Raw genomic sequence first — 22,459 nt, forward strand, 5'->3', positions numbered from 1 at the left:
GTGTGTAATCTGGTTCATCCAGTAAGTGGGGCTTTGGTCCTGTAGTCAACAGGGAACTCAAAACACAGTAGAGCTCAAGCGCCTTACTCAATAATAATCCATACATTTGCCTTGTTTAAACTTGATCAGGCTCCCAATAGTGAAACTACCTGAGTTTAACGAATTACTGATAACTGTCACAAACAAAATAAATTCATAGTCTAATCACAGATAGGCCAACAAGTTTTAAAAGACTATAATGGTTAAGCATATAAAGTAGCCTAATTAGCAAGTGTAATGTGTTTTTCTTGTGAAGGTGTTATTCACAGTGAATACCTTACAGCAAAACACCTCAAGCACACAGGTAGAGGAACACAGGCTCTGTTTCTCACTGCACACCCTGGAGGGCCACTGAACATCAGGTGGGAACCTGCATAAACCCTCCTCACCCTTCTGGAAAGACCTGCTTCTGCTTGTGGTATTAGACTTACTGATATCCTTTCAGACAGGAATGACAATCGTGCAAAGCATGGGAGATATTTGGAATTACCCAAATGCATAGGCTAGTTAAGCATTGGTGAGATACCTGGAGGTTTCTTCTAAGGGCATAGATGAGTCAGACAGGACTAATGATCTTGAGCGGGGGGTACTCGTCACATAGTGCTGTGGGCTGCAACCGCCGTCAGGCTGGGAACACACAGGCGATGAACAGAGCACACACAAGACCCGCTGGAGCACATCCAGATCAGCATCACACTAATTCAGACACAATAGCATTTCATCTCTCATTTGCCCAATAATGACAAGTGCTCATTTGTTTGTATTAATGAGACATCACAAGAGGGAACACCACATACACAGATGAACAGATAGGAAGGCTCTCTCATTCATTCACTCTCTCTCTCTTTCATTCGCTCTCTCTCTCTTTCTCCCTCACACACATACACACACATCACACACACCCCCCCAAATATACACACAAAAACACACACTCGATCGCTCTCACACACACTCTATCTCTCCCTCTCTCTCACAAACATACACACACATAAATCTGTAATGTCTTCCATGCATCCGTGCTGATGCTTATCGGCAGTGTATTTTTCATAACCACTGACCGCATGTGATTTTTTATCACTACTCACTTGATGGCTTTGTAATGCCCTTTTCAAAACACCATTGTTAACCGTAATGCTCTCTCTCGACACCTATTTACCTGTAATCTATCCATATCTCTGCCTCTCTGTTTTTTTTGTGTGTTCTAGTGTCACTCTCATTCTCGTCTCCCTCATCTATACTTTCTGTCCCTCCCACTACGCACACATGCACATGCACACACACACACACACACACACACACACACACACACACACACACTACCCATCTCTGACAGAACCAACCCTCACCCCCCTCCACCACCACTCCAACCTCCCTCCCCCATGAACTCATCTTCCACAGGAGCACTTTCCCCCATCACAGGCCCACCATGATGAGAGATGCTGACACCACACCCTGCACGCCAACGCCCACCATCCACACCCATTATGCCACATCAGTAGCTGGGACTGGGATAAGGTTTCACTGACAGGAAGGCTGATGGTTTGTGTCTGTACTGTGGGATCTACTGACTGAGGCAGTCCTGCCCTCCAGGACTCCTATCCGTGCTGCAAGGCTACGTCACATATTGTAGGTTCAGGCTTACAGATAAAGGGATGGGAAAAAAAGAAACGGATCAATAATGTCCTAGAGGCACAAGATAATCATATTGACATGCAATCAAAGGACTTGCTACAATCTGTGTGTATTCTCCAGTTTGCAGTAGCAGTGACTGTCCGCCAGTGATCATTATAAACAATGCGATTTGTTTCAAGGCAAGCCATAAACCTCATTTTGCAAAGGCGAATGCATTGTGATTCACAGAATATGTTGTCCATCTCTTTGCCTTAAATTGCATACGTAATCCTAGGAAATTGGTCATCTTTTTGTGACTGCTTACATTACACACCAGCACAGTACAGTCATAGGAGACTACAAAGCTTTGGACCTAATAGTTGATCTGCCTTCGAAGATCAAGATCTCAGATACCTGCATTGGTCAATATGAGTGAGTTTCTGCAACCATCAGTAACTGAAAAGGCAATATATCAGTGTCAAATGTGTAGACTTCCTTAAGTTAGGAATTTTCAACAGAAAATATCCAAATGTCATCACTAACCACCCTTCAGTAGCCTATAGGCTATTCAAGACAAAATGGTGTGTTAAACAAGAGCATATGGATGCAGTGGCATACACATACAACCTGCAGCCAACTGGAACACCTGTGTATAAATCTGTTCATTCAGCAAGAGCAGTAGAGTCGATCCATAGAGCCGCACATAGTACAATATCTTGTGCTTTCACAATACTTTGGCTGACAGATTGGGTAATCGATTGCCTGCATTTTCAAATACACAATTGGAACCTTGCCAAATAGTCTGCAGATGCAAATAAGGAACAGTGACACAGCACGTATGGCAAGCATGACAAAATACAGTCCTCAAATGTTATGTTACAATTTAACTGGCAGAACACTGATAGCTTTGTCTACAAACATTATATTTGCATATCTGTTTGTGTATTGTGCGTTTTTTCAGAAGAGCGCCGTAGCAGCCTACTGTTTCCACTGTAATCGACCTACTACCATGGGCGCAACACAATAAGCCACGACGTGCTGCTGACTGCTGTACACTGGGGTGGGCAATTCAACCGTGCCCCTTTGTTGCGGACACATCAGCTCAGAATAGACATAATGGCAGCCTACCAACCACATTAACTTGACAGGTGGTTTGTGAAAGAAAATATAACAATTTTGGGGAAAGTTTCACTTACCGTGTCAGACCGTCCTGGACCACTGTGTAGAGGAGGGGAGGCGGCACAGTTGACAGCTCGCTCTGTCGGTAAATGCCGTTTTCTACTTCTGTCCTCGCTGTCAATAGCTATTGTTTGTAAGCAGCATGTCCTACTTGAGTCTCAAATCTAGGTAGGCTATCACACCTAAATGTCTCTAATAAACAAACGTTATGAATGTAAACTACTCTGGCATCTCACTCACATGCCAAGCCCCCTACATTCCAACTGAATGCTGACATGTGTCCCATCTTTCCCGTACTCCCTTCCGCACTGTGTGGACAGAGGCTTGCTAAATGCCGACCGATAGGAGCGCCTAGCTGCAGGAGCTTTCACCCGCTTTCACTTTACGAAAGGTTAGCTATTTGTGACTCGGAATGTTGATAAGAAGCAACACGCGATCATTGGAGAACAAGTCCCTCAGTGTGATGAAATACTGCCATAGTCGTATTATACTGTACAGACAACTTTCATGAATCGTCAAACATTCCCTCAATGGATTTTCGCTGGGTCCTAAAACCCGTTGGCTAATGCAGTGGTTTTCAAAGTGGGGGCCGCGAGGGGGTGTCAGGGGGGCCTCAGCAAGTTGTAAGGAAACATAAAAGCAACAAATAAATATATTTGAAAAATGTAAAATATACGTATTACTATGAGGGTTGTTATACAATGCCATTATAATAATTTGTTGCATATCTGAACAATATATATGATGATAATGATTGGGAATAATAGTAGAGTGATAGCTCTCATATAGCAGAAAGCCCCAAATGCAATTTTTACACACTGTAGGCTCCATCACGAAGTGCTTATGGCTAAAATAATTATTAGGATTAGCTTAGTGTATTTTTACATTTGCCGTAGTATTGTCGATGGGTTTAATAACATATCAAGGGGGTCCTTGAACAGAACCTAGTGGTATTTGGGGGGCCTTGTCGTGGAAAAGTTTGGGAACACCTGGGCTAATGAACAACGTGGAGACCGCTGTCTGGAGCCTTTGTTCGAGAAAGAGTATGCATCCCAGATAATGACCAGGCACAATTGACATAGGCAACAGAAAAGTTGTTAATCTTAACAGATCACTACAGGAATTTACTACATAATAAAGCTATGTAAAAAATAGGTTTGTCGGTTGTCTGATATTTAAAAATGTAGGTGTTGTATTAATCCACACTCCCCCCCCTAATAAACCCTTAACCTGCGAGCAGGGGCAACATTTTACAGTGCTTGAAAAGCTCCTTGGTCTTTAGATAGGCCTAGGCTATTGGCTTATTTTCAGCTTAATAACTACACAGTAGGCCTATGAAGAAACGGAACGTTGATATTAGGTTGTTGTTGATTATCAACAGAGTTCCTCCAACCAGTTGAGTCATTCTCTCCCCAGACCCTCAAGGCAACTCCCAGTAAGCCCCCATGAGTACAATCAAGGTCCTGAGAGTGGGTCTTCTTGGAAAGGCAGACAACCATCCACCGCTTACTGTACCTCACACCGACCCCCCACTTCCTCCTCGCAAGAAATACTGGGAGAAGCTCAGATTTTTAAACAAGCAGTTGGCACATGCAGTTCCTGAACAGTGTCAACCCAATGAGGAATGCCAATAGGCCTATGCCTCATGTAGCCATTCTCTGGTCTAATTCTTTAAAAGATTAACAGTATGTAGGCTAATTCAGAGAAACGTGCGTAATGAGGAACCACACATACAGTTGCACTCATAAGTTTACATACCCTGTACATACACATGCTAAAGTTGACTAAAAAGAGGAATAAAAACTCTTTTGGAAATTGATCATAATGCCTTAATTAAACAAATGAGAAAAAATCCAACCTTTAAGGATACCAATTTTCGTTGTGAATGAATAATGTATCGTAAATAAATAAACTTCTTTTCTTTACAGGAGCTCATAAGTATACATACCCCCATGTTAAATTCCAATAGAGGCCGGCAGAAGCCAAGTTATTTCATGGATCCAGGATACTATGCATTCTGATAAAGTTTCCTTGGCCTTTGGAATTAAAATAGCCCCACATCAACACATACCCTTCAACATATCTCATGACTGGCATGGGGTACTTTCCATAAGATCATCTCTCAATGCAAATCAAACCAGCTACTAGGCTAACTGAAATAAAACCATGCCAATCTCTAGGTATGGTGAAGGGTATGTGATGATGTGGGGCTATTTTAATCCCAAAGGGTATGTAAACTTGAGTGCAACTGTAAAAGAAGGAAATAATGCTGCTATGTGGGCATGGAATCCTCAGTTATGTAAAGTATTGCACATATGAAGCAAGCTGTTGTGCATGTGAGAAAGGCAGTGGGTGGAAGAGGAAGAAACTGAGTTTGCCTGTGCAAGTAGGGTCATTTCTAACCAGCAAAAGGTCCTCCTCCGCATGTAGGCCTTATGTGTGCTACTTGACCATAATAGGCCACAACAAATACACAGAGGAAGCACTTGCAGATGGGCCTTCAACCACGAGTATTTTCAGAGAGGCTGACTGTTCTACATACATCTGTCAATTAAAGATTCAAGACCTACAGCATATCCATAAATATAAGGCACTAATTTTTTACAAACTTACCTTTGCTTTTGACACCTATTGGCATTTGGTTAAAGGATAAATGATTCCATAAATTAACTCCCTATATTTGCCATGATTTGACTTTAAGTAGTAGAAAGTAGTTGCGTTTAAGTACAGTTTCTGCCTGCAGGGTTTGTTTTAGAGTCACGGGCCTAAAATGAAAATGTAGTGGCTGCCAAAAGATATGAAAGCAAAATGGTGAAACATCGCCATCTGCTGGACGGGTGAGCTATGTACACCAAGTTAAGTGTTTCAAAACACCTCATAGTGGGGCTGTTAAGCTCTTAAAATAAGGACGATCATGCTTTTTATGAAAGAAGCATGAAACTTTTAAGGTTTGTTCTTGATGACCTAAGCTTTAATTTAAGATCTGGAGGCATTCTCAGTTTGACCTCTGAGGTCAGATAGAGGTCACTGACCTCTGTAATATGTTGTGACACTACAGGGGAATGGGGTAAAAAATGTAAATAATATATATCACCATGAAACTTTCTCAGTTGATTACTCATGTTAAGCTAAGAAAAATATGTATTGAAAGTTTTTTTATATTTTAATGTTTAAATATGCAAATTAGGCCTTCTCATTAAAAATGTGCTAATTTGCATACATTTTAAAAAACAAAATCAGATTGTCTGATAAAGCCAGGCTCAAACATGTGATAGAAATATAAACTAAATATGTTTTTCCATGTTTCTGGGCATGAGGAACTCATTTATAGAATTGATAGCACTCTAAGACAGTGTTTCCCAAACTTTTTTTCTGGGGACCCACTTTTTAAAAATGACAGACCATCGCGACCCATCTCACTTCAGATCTAACATGCAACCTGCATGCAATTATGTTTTAGGCCACATGTTCTCAAACTTTTCTTGGGGGTATTCTTGCATGTTACGCAGTCGTCACTCTTCAGCATAGTAAGCTGTTCCTATATTTCTAAAGAGTGATGTTGTAGGCTACGTTGCATTGCAGACAAATGGATCCATAACACCGTCAATTCCTATGTAAACATAGCAAGTAACTCAAGTCGTTATTGTAGCCTATTTGTGGAGGTTTCTTTATTCGGAAAGTTGAATCCGCATTTTCCTCTGGAGTTAAACGTTTGTTTGTAGGCCGTATGCCAAGGCTGTGTATTGATGTTGTGACAAGCTATGTTGTAAGAATGAATACATAGTGAAATGAATACATATCAAAACAAGAGGCTTTTGCGCAATAGTCAAAAGATAATGCGCCTTTATTGTAGCCTAGTAGAGTTTGCGAGGTGGAAAACGAGAGGAAAGTGTTTAAAATGTCCATTTAAATAGTAGGCTAATAATGCACTGTTGAGCATTTTAAATCCGAAATAATAAGGAATGTGAGGAGGTTGCTATTAACTTTAAAGAGTGCATCTACAATTGAAACTACAGCCTATGGCTCAAATTGAATAGCCATGTCCGGTATACGGATGTCTGCTTTAGTTGACTAGATTTTAATCGGTCAAGTTGAAGAGCTGGTGTCCGTTAATGTTCGTGCAAATAGGCTGATTCATGTCCCTTGCATTTTGCAACTGCGAGGTCCATGGCAGGGGCCCCACAGAAATGTTTCATTTTGTGAGCGAGATGTCCACGCTGTCCCCTCTGCGACGCGTTCGCCCCCAGTTTCAGAGCTATTCTAAATGCAAAATTGCACAGAGGGACGTGACTGTGGTAAACAAACTATATCCTAATAGAAAACAGATAGCTTTCCTGGCTAAATGGTATAAGTTAGGCCTATTAGACAACATAAATTGTGCTGGTGACGACCCAAATAAAATCTCCTGCGACCCACCTGTGGGTCGTGATCCAGTCCAGGAAAACACTGCTCTAAGAGGTCAACATCATTAAGTGCAGTGAAGATCACTGGCAAAACATCTACTTCTGTTATCCTGCATATACAGTTAAGAACAAAATTAGGGCTGAAACGATTCATCGAGTTACTCGAATAACTCGATTACAAAAATTACTCGAGGCAAAAACCCTGCCTCGAAGCCTCGTTAAATTCCTATGACGCGCACTATACGCGCAGGGATCTGATTGTTCCACACGGACCGTTGTTCAGGAAGCACACCACTAGCGCGTGAATCGCATAGACAGTAAAAGAAATGGACCAACAGACTCCGTCGTTTTCAATGGGAGGGCACTGAGTCAAATAGAACGATTTTTCAGTTGGTCCCCCCAGTACTGCGCAGACTCACACTTAACTTCGTGACGTTAGCCATCGAACTGAATCTTGTAACTCCTATGATAGATACACAGAAATTCTTCTCACACTTCCTTCGCCTTCAAAGTTAAACATTTATTTATGTATTATTATCATTCTCACCAAGTCGTGTTAATGTTGAAGCTACCATACATGATCATCTTCAAAAACAGTCATGCTAAAACAAAACAAAAAAGTTATAGCCTTGAAGCTAATCTTCTTTCCACTTTTCCGACCTACGTTCAATCCATCGAAAACCTCTGAAATGATTAGTGCCGTTTTTAAAAAAAAAATTAGGTTTACTTTTTTTATTATTATTATTAGGTTGCCTCTGTGTAATGCTTTACCTTAACATACGGTCGTGTATGCTAGGTTTTGCTCATAGATATATCTATGGGTTTTGCTTATGAGTTACCGTCATAAAACAGTAAGGTGGATTGAGCTTCTTATCCAAACAATACGGTTATCTCCCTACGGCGCGAAAGAGAGATTACGTCAAAGCTAGCTTCCCTCCAACCGAACAAGCTAACTATTCTTCTTACGGGTAACAAACGTTACGGACGAGGTAATGGAGTCTGTTTTGCCTTTGTAGTGTTTATGTAGATTACACAGAAGCTACAATATCGGCACAGGATATATGTTATATGAAGTTATGGTATTTCAAAAAAATCCTAGAATGAATGGACTTCTATGGGAGTTAGCAGAGAGGTGGTCCCTCCAGCCTACGTCGATTCTTCTACTTCCGGGAATTCGCCTGCCCCCTTGGTGAATCGTGATGCATTCTGAATTTAGCTGGCGCGATGGCGGAGTCACGATGGCCATAAATGGCAGAGAATGTCTAAAAATTTTAAGTAACGTTTTGGGATCATTACATACTCAAAAAGGAAAAGAACAAGCATCTGAACTGAAAACATCCACTCCATGCTGTTTCACCAAGCGTCAATAAAGTAGGCTATCTATCATCTATCTACGTAGGCCTACATTGATGTTGGATGATTTTAATCACATACTGTATTTGTAGCGATGTCGTGATATAATGTTTAGCTTTGATGTTTTTAATTAGTAAACTTATTCACGTTCAATTGCAAGACAGTATGCCTAAAAAAGAACCCCTTATGCACACGCATGCACCTTCATCTTCCCTCACGCACCGCATGCGTGCGCACACACACACACACACACACACAGTCTATGACACACACAGGTTGCTAGGTTACCATAGCAAATATGCTCAGCCCAGAAATATTTTTTTAGTAGCCTAATGGTAGCCTATTTTTTAGTAGCCTAATGGTAAAATTATTTCTTAGTAGCCTAATGGTAAATGCTGCAGGTGTAGAAATCTACATAAAACAGATATTTACTTTGATGTCGGGTCTAGATTACAGCATGAAACTTGTTGTGCATATTAATACATTAAATTGCTTTCCCTTTTCTCCCTCCCAGCACTTCACAACATAGTATGGATAGCTTTGTTCGCCCAGCTAAGTCACGCACAAGAGGCTGATATTTTACAGAGAGCATTTTGAACATTATTATATTGTTGGCACTGGCTTAGTTTTGGAGCCAAATGTTGGAGTTAGAATAAATACCTCTGTGCCAATTGCTTGATCATTTTACAGACATGTCATTTTCGTTATGCATTATTTGTTTTGGTTGTTTAAAAATGCAAAACATTTTTTATCCGATTAATCGATCGATAAAGTGCTAGATTAATTGATTACAAAAAGAATCGATAGCTGCAGCCCTAAACAAAATTATTCATACCCCTGGCAAATATTGATGTAATTGTGGAAATTGCAGTAAATCGCAAGAGACAATTTCTCACGTTGAGCACACAAATGCGTGTGTCGTTTATTTTGATAGAAAAAACACTGAAAACTAAAATGGCGCTGTCCAGCAACAAAACAGGCATGGGGCTACACGTCATCACACATTCATAACATTTAAAGGGACCACGATCCCTGAACAGTTATACTTACATGAAGTAACTACAGACAGAACAAAGTGCTGTGTTTAATATAAACGGTGTGTAGAACCACACTTAATAACAAAGGTGAATTATGCCGGTCACATTCACTACACACGTCCCCCCAGAATCCACCATATCAGAAGTAAAATCAACAGTCAACGGGGAGGTGGGCGTATTAACCGTCCACAACGGCTGTGCTGTACCGGAGGTCGATGAGACCCAACTGCGGCAGGTGTCCCGTCATGACACGGGTGTGGGGCATGGCGTGTGGGAGGATTGGGAGAGAGGGGAGTAGGGGGTGGGGGCAGAGCTGGAGGCCAACGGGCCTGGCCACATCCAAGTGAGCCGGTTTGAGGCGGTCAATGGAGAGTCGCTCCGGTTTACCGCCCATGTCCACCACAAAATGTTTGTCTCCTGCCTCCAAAACACGGAATGGGCCCTCGTAGGGCGGGCGTAGCGGTCCTCAGTGGGCATCGTGGCGAATGAAAACATAATCAGCCGTCTGAAGCCCAGTGGGAATGTGCGACTGAGGGAGGCTGTGACGGGAAGTAGGGACAGGTGCGAAAAGCCTCGCATTGTCCAATAGAGTTGACCGCTGGAGAGTAGCAGACCAAGGAACCGTGGTGCTAGGGACAAAATCCCCTGGGACCCGCAGCGGCTGTCCATAAACAAGTTCAGCAGATGAGGACTGTAAGTCCTCCTTTGGCGCGGTCCTGATGCCCAGCATCACCCATGGGAGTTTGTTGACCCAGTTGCTGTCTTTGAGGCTGGCACGCAGGGCAGCAAGTCCGTTAGCCTGCGGTGATATGCAGTCGTGCGGTGGAGTTTCACCCCGAGGCTCTGTGCGACAGCATTCCACAGCTCAGACGTGAACGGCGCGCCTCGGTCAGAGGATATATCCGAAGGGGTGCCGAAACGAGCAACCCAGGTTCCGATAAATGCCTGTGTCATCTCAACAGTTCTCAGATGAAACTACATTTATTGAACTAAAAATATGAAATAATAGAATGTAAAAACAATACTAACCAATTAAAAACAAATTCAAATACTAGCATGTGCTATTCAGCCTAGGCTACTTGGCTCTTTTTACGTTTCCACAGGTTTCACTGATGTTATGTAGGCTTAGCTACATCAGACCCTCTTGTGCATAATATACTGCTCAAAAAAATTAAGGGAACACTTACAGTTTTCCACAATTGTGAAAACACATTTTTTGAAACCTTCCACCCTTTTCTCCATTCTCAAACTACATTCACAGAATGTCTGACAGTTCTTGCAAAATAAAACACTCGCCTCAAAAGTTTTACTTGTGCTCAGAACCAAACAGTGTCAGAGTACCGATCCAGTGAATGAAGTGTTCCCTTAATTTTTTTGAGCAGTATATAAAAACAACACAGGATCTGTACCAAACTAATTTCAAAAGGGCACAATAATGTATTCAAGATAAAATTAGAATGGACACCTAGGCTATGGACTGGAGTTCATCTCCTTGGAAATGACAATCGATTTTACCTCACCACAATGTAAAATAATAATAGTAAATGATTTAAATAGAGAATTATCTTGCTAACTAACCTTGGTATCTAACCAAGGTCCACTTTACTAGCCTCAGTGGGTAAGTAGCAGGTAAGTAGCCGGTAATTAAATGTATGAAGACATGACATGAGCTATGAAAGAACAAAAAACGTTAATACATGAAGGTTGTAAAATATCACATTTTCAACAAGCTAGACGTGTGCTAGCAACTAACATTTACCCATGCACATCAGCAGCAAACCGAATTTAGGCTACTGGAGGAATCTACCTAGCGTTTTGTCATTCAGAGTTGACACTTGCTTGAGAAGTTGAAGTCGTTCTCTATCTCCGTTGCTTCTAGCGCCACGGTGGTTAAAAATGGTACAGTCCATAATAGGGGTGTCTGAAATCGCTTTACCTTAAAAATTGTCTAGTGAAAATAGGAGTTTACTTGTATTGTAGCCTACTGTAATGATATTTTTTCACAAAATCAGAAAAATTATCTGACCCCCCCAAAACTGATATTTCTATCTCTTTGGGGGGTACTGGGTCTTCATTGGGAGGTATAGTACCCCCCAGTACCCCCTGTAATTCGAACTATGGGAGAAAAGCCTGCTGGCTCTCTCAGCGTGACAGTTCAAAAGTTTTCAACAGGTGGGCTTTGAGTGCTATATACTTCTCAGTTGCCGGAGGGTTTTTAAGAAGACTCACTACTCTGGATGCTGTTGAATTTCCGAGAGCCGACACAACGTAGTAGTACTTTGTTGTATCCGCGGTGATCTCACGCAACGCGAACTGCGCTTCAGTCTGGGCAAACCATAGACTGTATATATGCCGGTCACATTCACTACACAATGTTGATTTTCTCTTAACCAATATGTGTGCTCTGACTGAAAATACACTGCCACATGTCAAAAGGTTGTAAGACAATGTGGTAGAAACATGGAATAAAAAAAAATCGATTTGATCTTTTTTTAAAATTTTTATGAATAATGGCAAGTTCATACCCTTTTTAAATAATCAATGAAAACATATTTATTTGCATTCACAACTCTCAAAATGGTTCTTACTGTATATCTACCAAGCCTCTCCATGTCTCCACAATGATTCTAGACTACACATTTTTAACAGCAGTCAGGAACGATTATTTGCCATCACTCTGGCCTTGGCAAGGCAAGAAATGGTTAACAGAGAACAATGTCAACATTTTAGAGTGGCCCAGCCAGAGTCCAGACCTAAATCAGTCAAAAAAGTTAGCAAAGGCCAAAGTGATGGCAAATAATCGTTCCTGCCTCAAAACGATTTCCCCTTCCTTCGTTTGTTAAAATAATTCTGTGATTGAAACAATGATTAAAAACAGCAGGGGAAGGGTGATGTTGCTAGGTTACGGGGACGCTGGCGAGACATGCCGCTCCGTCTGGCATCATGTTTTTGTTTGTTTTTATGTAATGTTCGTAATTTTATGTAATGTCATGTTTATTTTTTGTATTGATTTGTCTAGTTAAATGTTTTCTCTCTTCATTTACGTTATTTTTGATAGTTTTCGTGTTATTCTCTTAGTCCCTTTTACTGCTTTCAAGTCGGCTGATGTTGTTAACGTCTGTCCATTGGGAGCTTGCTATGGCTAGCTTTTGCCCTGGGCCTCTTACATCCTTCCCATCCATCTGTGAGCCGGTGCTTCACTTCGCTGTCTGGTCGAGGGGATTTCTCGGGACAGCAGCTGGAGCTACTCTGCGAAAGATCTGCCAAGGCTGCCGAGCTGTTTCTGACCTGTGAGCTGCCATGCCAACTGCCTGGAGTCTGGATTAAGCAGACTAACGTTAACGTTGAAGAACTCTGCATTACGGACCAACAAACTGTCGCTGTTATAAGTCCACCGAGTAGCTGATCTACAAGATCGCCCACGACTTTCGAACTGGTAGAGCTATGCTTCCAGTGATCTCCAGACTAACAAGGCCTAACGTTCACGTTATCTCCAGACTGCCAGTGAGTGTAAAGAACTTTGTTGGTGTTGCATCGGTTGTGGAGACACAGCTGTGCGCAGTTTCACGCGAGTCATCATTGCCCTTGGACATTTTCAGCCGGTTGGAAATTGGACTAATTCTATTTTTATTTTTGATTTATTTTATTTATTCATTTGTTTGTTGTCTGTCTTGTATGTCTTGGTGTCACGGGTCCTTCCGGCATCTTTTGCGTTTGTTATTTCTTAAATGTAGTTCTATGTCTTGGTGTCAAGGGTACGCTGGCAACTACGCCGCTCCGTCCGCTATTGTCTTTGTTAGTCTATGTGTCAATGACAATGTCTTATATGTGGAGCGCTTTGGGTTGCACTTTGTGAATGTTAAATGCGCTATACAAATAAAACTGATTTGATTTGATTTGATTTTGATATGAACACTTCGAGCAAACAGGTGGCCAATCAGAGATTCGAAACAAAGGAGAGACCAACATGTCACAATGCAAAATCGCCGGTTTCCCTATTTACATGCAACTGTGAAACTGGAGTTTTCCAAATCGTTTTTGTGGTTTTCGTGTAAATGAGAGGCCAAACCAAGTTGAAACGGTATTGTATTACTTACAAGCTGCTTTGAGGCAACACATCAAAAGAGCAATGCACCAGGCTAACATATGGAACCTTGCCTTGGTTCCTAGCCCACAGTTACCAAGTCCTTCAGACTGATTGATGGATTGATATTTTTTACAGTCTATGATTGATACAGATGCAGGCTGGCAGCCACGTTGGACAATACTGCATGAGGCATCACAGGCATGCTATGAGCTTGTGCACTGTGGTTGTAAAAAGGGTTGTACCGGGCACTGTAAATGCAAAAAGGCAGCATTAATGTGCACAGCACTCTGCACATGTGCTGGTGACTGCAGTGACTAAAGCTGTTTTGTAGGCCTTTTTCTTACCCCCAAAAGCTAAGGGCTCTACAACAACTTTCACTGTACTATTTTAGAATGCTGATATGTTACCTGTTCAATGTTACATTGGGAATTTGTGATAGGAGTTCAAGTTGTGAGTTTCTGATAGCTCAAGTAGGGCTACATTTTTGTCATGTCCATATTTATATGGAATTGTTGGGTGAAATGATACATTTTGTACTTGGATTTGCCCAATCATTGGATCTTTTGACAGTGATCTTCTTCACTGCACTTAATGATGTTGACCTCTTAGAGTGCTATCAATGCTATAGATGAGTTCCTCATGCCCAGCAACATGGCCAAACATTTAGTTTACATTTCTATCACATTTAGATCCTAAGATACACCTATTTCTAATTTTGGGCCTAGACATTTCATATCACAGAGGTAGAGGTGAATTACAGGCTTGTATTGCACCACAAGGTGTATTCTAGTACTAATCCAGCATGGCATCGCCACTGACTTCCAGGAAAAGGCTGGATGACGACCTCGAAAGTGTGGTGACAACTGGAGAGACAGTGGACAGCTCGGAGAGACGGCAACCGGGGCAGGGAGGGTTAGCACCCCAAACTGCAGCTCCTGAGAGGGAGCACCCAAAATGCGCTATGAAAAACCCTACGAAATACTCCCAGGGGTGCCCAAGAGGGGGGGAATATGAGCGCCCCGAACGGACTGATTCCCTGGTGACGACCAATGCAAATGGACAAACGACAACGAGTGCAGTCTGCAAATGTGGCAAGGTCTGCAAAAACGTGACTGGTCTAAAAATACATCAGACCAAGATGGGCTGCCTAAGGAAGCTTGTGTTGCAACGCACAGTGCCAGTACCCAGTACAGCACCTGGTGAGACGGAGGAGGAACCAGGCCCGGACACACACCACAGTGCCCAGAGCCTCCAAGCACCACAAGCTACACCCCAAAGCAGACCATCAGAGCTGCGCCGGATTTTGTGGCCTGCTGCCAACAAAGAGTCAGTGTGGCGTCAGTTTGATGAAGATGTTGATGCAGCCCTTGAAACAGCAGCCAAGGGCGGTGTGGACCAGAGGCTCCGAACCATGAGCACGTTCATAATCAGCATCGCTTCAGACAGGTTTGGTGCCAAGGAACAATGCGCCACCAGGACTTCCACTGCACTTTTTTTCTTAGGTGCACCAGCACAAAAGTTAGGGGCACCCAAATTTTCAACCACATTGCATTTAACACCGCAGCAGGTTCACTTTTTTTCCTTAATTACTGTCCTATATAGGTTGTCCTATGACTTATGATTTACAATTCTACAAGAAAAGTAACTTAATGAAGTGTTGGTGCTTTAAGTGCTTCACTGAGCTGAAATTTAAACTTAAAACATCTCAAGATTAATTAAATAATTAAATAACAGTGAGTAAATTAACAGTGCACGTCTTTTAAGGGCTTCAAACTGCACATCTCATGGCTCAATGTCTTACATACTATCCTTCATGATCTTTAGGCCTTGGCTAAACCAGCTCGCCATGCTAGCATCTTCCATAGAAATGTATTTGAGCACAATTTAAAGAGATGTTCCAAGTAGCCTGGGGGATTTTTATGTGATATTGCAATGATGATTGCAATAATCATTTGACAGCCCCACAATGCAATTTACTTTTTAATTTTAGTATTTTTAAATTTTCAATAAGAACATCACTATGGTTAATGCAATAACGAAATGGTAGGCCTATTATTATAGGCTATTGCAATGACTTGCCATACTCGATCTAAATGTGTCCATTCAATTCACCGTACACAATGACCACAGTTATACATGCAGGGAATATTCGGGCTTTAAATACCGGATTAAATTTATTGATGCCATCAGAATGAGTTTACACAACTCGCGCACAAAACGAATATTGCTGTTGAAAACCAGGTTACTCCCTGCATGTAACTGTGGTCAACTCCTTTTCGATGATATCTGTATCTCTGTCATTCGAGAAGGCCTTGTATGCATTGTTCGCAATTTTAAGACGTCTTTTCATCTGCAATGACTCCTATAAATGTGGCGCAAGTGGCATTCCTGTACGTCGGGTTTAGGTTCAAACTATTTTACTGGTGAATAATTATTTTGGACTGAACTTGGTGAAGGGAAGTTTCACTAAGCCTATCGTAGGCAACGATAAACTTGATCATCATCTCGGGCTCGTCTGATTGGTTTGCTGCTGCCAGCTGCCGAAAGGCAGTGGGGAGAGGGGACATTTATCTCGGCCTATGTGACCACACTGTAATGCAACTAAATCCACTCTGTTTATCTGACGGTTCTCTGACCCCTCTCTCTCTCTCTCTCACTGCAGCACACGCATTTTCAAATTTACACACAGGCACTGGGCCACGGCCAATCAGAGGGGAGGTCCCGCCCTTCACTATCTGTAATTTGTTTAAACCACGATATTGGCCAAATATGTGTCTGTTATTGAACCAAAGGTAGTGTTTCAATGCGGACACTTTTTCCTCTCTTGAATAGCTGGTCGCACCGGTGCGACCTCCGATTTTTTTTAGTCGCACTTTTGAAAAATGAGGTCGCATATGCGACCAAATTGGTCGCACTCTGGAGCCCTGCAGTATAGGAAGGCAAGCGAAGAGGAGAAGGTAGACCTGGCAGAACTTGTGGTAAGAGGGAGGCTAATCAACCTTCGGCGTGCTGAGTGGGCAAGGAGAGGGCCCGCAGGCGCAGTGCCTTCATTGCAAATCCATTCGGGTTCACAAAGAAGCTGCTGGGAGAGAAACGCAGTGGTCAACTGTCTTGTCCTGAGGAGGATATCAACCGCTATATCAGCAACACCTATAGCGATGGCATGAGGGAGCAAGACCTTGGTCACTGTAGAGCCCTCATATGGCCACCGGAACCTAGCACCCTCTTTAACATCAACGAACCCACCCTTAAGGAAGTCAAAGAGGTCATCAAATCTGCCAGAATATCATCAGCACCGGGCCCAAGTGGAGTTCCATACAAGGTCTTCAAGTATTGCCCCAGGCTGTTGGAGCATCTTTGGAAGATCTTAAGAACCATCTGGAGAAGAGGGAGAGTACCCCAGCAGTGGAGATATGCAGAAGGCGTGTGGATTCCCAAGGAGGAGAATGCAAGTAACATCGAGCAGTTCAGGACATTCTCCCTCCTTAGTGTTGAGTGTAAAACCTTCTTCAAGATTGTTTCCAATCGCCTGATGGGATTTCTCTTAAAAACACCTACATCGACACATCGGTGCAGAAGGGAGGAGTCCCAGGGGTTGCAGGGTGTATTGAACACACAGGGGTGGTGACACAGCTAATCAGGGAGGCACGAGAGAGCAAAGGGGACTTGGCAGTGCTGTGGCTGGACCTCGCCAATGCTTATGGATCGATACCACACAAACTGGTGGAATTGGCCCTGAGCAGATACCACGTTTCAGAGAAGATTCGAAATCTCATCCTTGACTACTATAACAACTTTAGTCTGAGGGTGTCCTCTGAGACTTCAACATCAGAGTGGCATCGTCTGGAGAAGGGCATTATTACCGGCTGCACAATCTCTGTGTCCTTGTTTGCACTGGCCATGAACATGCTCGTGAAATCTGCGGAAGTGGAATGCAGAGGTCCACTGTCCAGATCTGGCACCCGACAACCACCGATTAGAGCATTCATGGACGATCTCACTGTCACCACGACCTCAGTGCCTGGATGCAGGTGGCTTCTTCAAGGCCTCGAACAGCTCATCACTTGGGCAAGAATGAGCTTCAAGCCTGTGAAATCCAGGTCCTTAGTGTTAAGGAAAGGAAAAGTAGCAGATCAGTTCCGCTTTACGCTGGGAGACACCAGAATTCCAACAGTGTCAGAAAAGCCAGTGAAGAGCCTGGGCAAGCTCTTCACTGACAACTTGAAGGACACCGCTGCACGGCAGGGCACCAGCAATGACCTCGACGCATGGCTCTCGGCAGTGGACAAGTCAGGACTTCCTGGCAAGTTCAAGGCCTGGATCTACCAGCATGGCATTCTCCCTCGTCTCCTCTGGCCATTGCTAATCAATGAAGTCCCGATTACCACCGTGGAGGGCTTTGAGTGGAAGATCAGCCGATTCCTACGCAGGTGGCTGGGCCTGCCACGGAGCCTAAGCAACATTGCTTTCTTTGGCCATAACACCAAGCTACAGCTTCCCTTCAGCAGTCTGGCAGAGGAGTTCAAGGTCACCCAAGCCAGAGAAGTCCTGCTCTACCGAGACTCAGCTGACACCAAGGTCTCCTCAGCAGGGGTGGAGGTCAGAATAGGAAGGAAGTGGCACGCCCAGGACGCAGTGGAACGGGCGGAGGCAAGGCTGCGGCACAGCACCCTGGTGGGCACGGTGGCTACTGGTAGGGCTGGGTTTGGTAGCAATCCTAAGCCATGCTACAGCAAAGCCAGAGGGAAGGAGAAGCGGAAGCTTATCCAGGAGAAGGTACGAGCTGAGGTGGAGGAAGCTCGCTTCAGCAGATTGGTGGGCATGTCCAAGCAGGGGGCCTGGACAAAGTGGGAGCATACAGCTGGCCGTAAGATCACTTGGGCAGAACTTTGGAAGGCGGAGCCACACCATTTCAAGTTCTTGGTCCAGTCAGTGTATGATGTCCTCCCTTGCCCTGCCAACCTGTTCACTTGGGGCCTGGTGAACTCACCTGCTTGCCAACTCTGCCAGAAAAGGGGATCACTAGAGCACATCCTCAGCTGCTGCTCCAAGGCCTTGGGAGATGGGCGTTATCGTTGGCACCATGACCAGGTCCTGAAGGCAGTAGCAGACACCATCTGCATTGGCATTAACATCAGCAAGCAGCATCACCCAACCAAGTCTGCAATTGCCTTTGTCCGAGCAGGTGAGAAGCCTCAGCCCCCCAGAAAGGCCCAAGGGGGCCTGCTCACAACAGCAAGAGACTGGCACCTCCTGATTGATCTAGGGAGACAGTTGAGATTCCCGGACACCATTGCAGTCACATCACTCCGACCGGACATGGTCTTGATGTCCGCGGCAAGCAAGCAGGTGGTGTTACTGGAACTAACTGTCCCCTGGGAAGATCGGATGGAGGAAGCCCAGGAAAGGAAAAGGGCCAAGTACGCGGACCTGGTAGCTGAGTGTCGGAGGAATGGGTGGAAGGCCCGCTGTGAGCCTGTTGAAGTGCGCTGCAGGGGCTTCGCAGGCCAGTCTTTACACTATGGAGTGAGGATTGTCTCAAAATGATTTAAATATATATAAAAGGATATATATACATATACATACATTTATAAATATCCAAATACAAAATACAAATATAAAAATGTGACATACAAATAAATAAACAAATTTATATAAATAAACGTGTCTTTGTAAATATATTTTCGAGATTTGAAAATAAATATGCTTGACTTTGTATGTGGAACCTGCATTTGTGAATCTCCTTTTTGCTTTTATGTCGATGACGTAATTTTGAGACATTCCTACTGCACACCAAGATCCACAAATAAATACCACTAGATTTGAATGCGAAGACACCCTCCACTGAACAACCAGCAGATGGCAGTGTTGTACAACATGTCTGTTATCAACTGAGCAACTGAATCTTTCTGACGCTGTTTTTCCTAGTTCAGTTCAGTCAAGTGGTCTATGACTAGCAGGATTAACGACATGGAAGACACTAGATTAAATGGATGGGTAAGTAATAACAACTAGCCAGAACGATTTATTATCGGTTTCGATGTGTAGTGCCATTTTTAATTTCATAGACTGTATAAATAAGTCCATTTAGCAATATTGACATTAATGGCAGTCTGTCAGATAGCGATCTCAGCTGAGCTGGCTCTCACGTTACGCTAACCTAGAAGCTATGTTAACATCTGTAATGTAAGATCTGCAACATCTGTACAACAGCGGACACGAACACAGCCTGTCACTTGAGTTGCAAGACACAATAACTTTAGGGAAAACTACATTTTATTTTAAAGGGGCCCTAAATCAGATTTTAAGGGAAATCTTAACTTAATGTGTTTTGTGCAGGCACCAACAAAGCTGAACAGGCACCAGCTGTTTAGCTAGCTGTTAACGTTAGCAGCTGTACACTGACTAAATGGACTTATTTACAGTCTATGAAATTAAAAACGGCACTAGACATCGAAACCGATAATAAATCGTTCTGGCTAGTTGTTACTACTTACCTATCCATTTCTAGTCATAGACCACTTGACTGAACTGAACTAGGGAAAACAGCGTCGGAAAGATTCAGTTGCTATCGGTCCGTGTAACGCTTTGCAGTGCTTTGTTCTATTTGCTCCATCCATCTGATCCAAATAAAAATGTGTTCAATAATCCAATTTTCAATTTTTTTAACTGGTCAGCAAATAGATAATTGCTGCTATTGTCTAAATGTGTCATTAGTCACGCAAGATAAAGAAAAAAACAGAAACTGGATTGGAAACAAAAGTAAAATTCAGTTAATATCGGATTTTTGCCTTTTTTACCATTTTTGTTGGGGTGAACCACAAGCGTAGGGGGGTGACCTGATACATATTGGCGCGCGGTGTTGGTGATCACAATTTATCAGCGTATGTAGAGATAGAGGGCTATCAAACACAGTTCAGCTTGCATCAAGGTGCCAAGCGATTGATAATGTCAGCTCGAGATAACTTCAGATGCAGAGGGAGACATTGCTGCATCCTGATATACGTGTGTAGAATGTTCATGTTCTGGGAGGCTTTGGAGACCTACATCAGAGAGGGTTCAAGCGGAGTAGCCTAATCAAGGATCTTTGCCTACATGATCCAATGGACTTGAGCCGTAGTAGCCTATAGCAATGTAGGCTATTTGCTGTTGCAATGAATAAATGGATAAACTGATAAATTAGGCATACTCACGGTTGTTTCTTCGTTTAGCCTAATGAGACCTGGTCTAGCGTAAAGTGTTAAATAAGCAAAAATGTCCCACGTCAAACAGTGCTTGGGGTAGCCTGTAGACTGACGTCTTCTGCTTTGGGGAATTATTTGCTATGGTATGGCATGGCCATGGTATTCAAATATACTGTAGATATGTTCAACATAGGCTGAAAGTTATGTTTAACGTGCCATCTCCCAAAATCGGCGAAGTTTTAGTTATTAATCTAGTAATCATTATTAAGTAATGAGTCAAAATCACGCACAACTTCAGGCGGCGCTCTCTTCCACCATCTAGCCTGGCCCAGCTAGATGCTGTTCTCCCCCGGTGCTCGTGGTTCAGTCCAACCAAAAGCTCAAAAAAGGAAAATTAAAAAATTGACGCATCATTTCAATGTTTAACTTCTCAACAGAAAACCGTAACTGTGCTCAAATGAAAATCAAAATATGCAACAATCCCATTTACTGTGCCGTCCTAAAGAATGGATAACTGATTTTTAAGCCTATTTTTATATTTTCTCATGTGAATTCTGCAAATAGAACATAGCCCTGCAAAGCGTTACACGGACCGCTATCAGTTGATAACAGACATGTTGTACAACACTGCCATCTGCTGGTTGTTCAGTGGAGGGTGTCTTCGCATTCAAATCTAGTGGTACTTATTTGTGGATCTTGGTGTGCAGTAGGAATGTCTCAAAATTACGTCATCGACATAAAAGCAAAAAGGAGATTCACAAATGCAGATTCCACATACAAAGTCAAGCATATTTATTTTCAAATCTCGAAAATATATTTACAAAGATACGTTTATTTATATAAATTTGTTTATTTATTTGTATGTCACATTTTTATATTTGTATTTTGTATTTGGATATTTATAAATGTATGTATATGTATAGATATCCTTTTATATATATTTAAATCATTTTGAGACAATCCTCACTCCATATTACACCGTGTCCTGGGACTCTTAGGGATTTGCGGACTGCACAGGCAAAGAGCCATCAAGAACATACTGGAAGCTGCTGAAAAAGCTTCACGGTGGCTCTGGATAAAGAGGGGGGGGGGGACACGTGGCGTAGTGTGCTACCTGGACACAAGTCGGGGCCTGATCACCCCCGGCTGGGTCGCCCGGGTGAGGGTGTCTGATGTAAGACCCGAAACACCCTATGACCCCGGGAGCATCACTGACGATGGGTCCAGGTTGCACCACAAGGTGTATTCTAGTACTAGATGTCCATAAACCCCTCAGTAATTCTTTTCCCATCTCATATGACAACAAAATGAAAACAATATTTTGAGCCTGGCTTTATCAGACAATCTGATTTTGTTTTTTAAAATGTATGCAAATTAGTGCATTTTTAATGAGAAGGCCTAATTTGCATATTTAAACATTAAAATATAAAAACACTTTCAATACATTTTTTCTTAGCTTAACATGAGTAATCAACTGAGAAAGTTTCATGGTGATATATATTATTTACATTTTTTACCCCATTCCCCTGTAGTGTCACAACATATTACAGAGGTCAGTGACCTCTA

The 22,459-nt window shown here is 42.8% G+C and overlaps 2 protein-coding genes and 1 long non-coding RNA gene across 5 annotated transcripts in view; 2 read left to right on the forward strand and 1 right to left on the reverse strand.

The window, feature by feature from the left end:
* The window catches only part of camkk1a (calcium/calmodulin-dependent protein kinase kinase 1, alpha a), a 61,320-nt gene extending 57,984 nt beyond the window's left edge, over positions 1 to 3,336 (reverse strand). For all 3 annotated transcript variants that reach the window (XM_042093847.1, XM_042093845.1, XM_042093846.1), the window contains exon 1: positions 2,847 to 3,336. The gene's annotated coding sequence lies outside the window, so the exon portion shown is untranslated. The remainder of the gene's footprint in view (positions 1 to 2,846) is intronic.
* On the forward strand, positions 26 to 6,051 carry LOC121710026. The gene is made up of 3 exons (XR_006032080.1): positions 26 to 36; positions 3,426 to 3,428; positions 5,778 to 6,051. It is a non-coding gene; the product is annotated as an uncharacterized LOC121710026 (long non-coding RNA).
* An 8,460-nt stretch (positions 6,052 to 14,511) lies between these two features.
* Positions 14,512 to 22,120, forward strand: LOC121709794. Its single transcript, XM_042093392.1, is given in 6 exon segments — positions 14,512 to 15,276; positions 16,640 to 16,724; positions 16,727 to 17,248; positions 17,251 to 19,222; positions 21,866 to 21,977; positions 21,980 to 22,120. Coding segments are annotated over 6 exon segments (3,543 nt in total). The 3' UTR covers positions 22,067 to 22,120.
* The last annotated feature ends 339 nt before the right edge of the window (positions 22,121 to 22,459 follow it).

The sequence above is a fragment of the Alosa sapidissima genome, chromosome 5 (assembly GCF_018492685.1).
Source record: "Alosa sapidissima isolate fAloSap1 chromosome 5, fAloSap1.pri, whole genome shotgun sequence".
Classification (NCBI taxonomy): Eukaryota; Metazoa; Chordata; class Actinopteri; order Clupeiformes; family Clupeidae; genus Alosa; species Alosa sapidissima.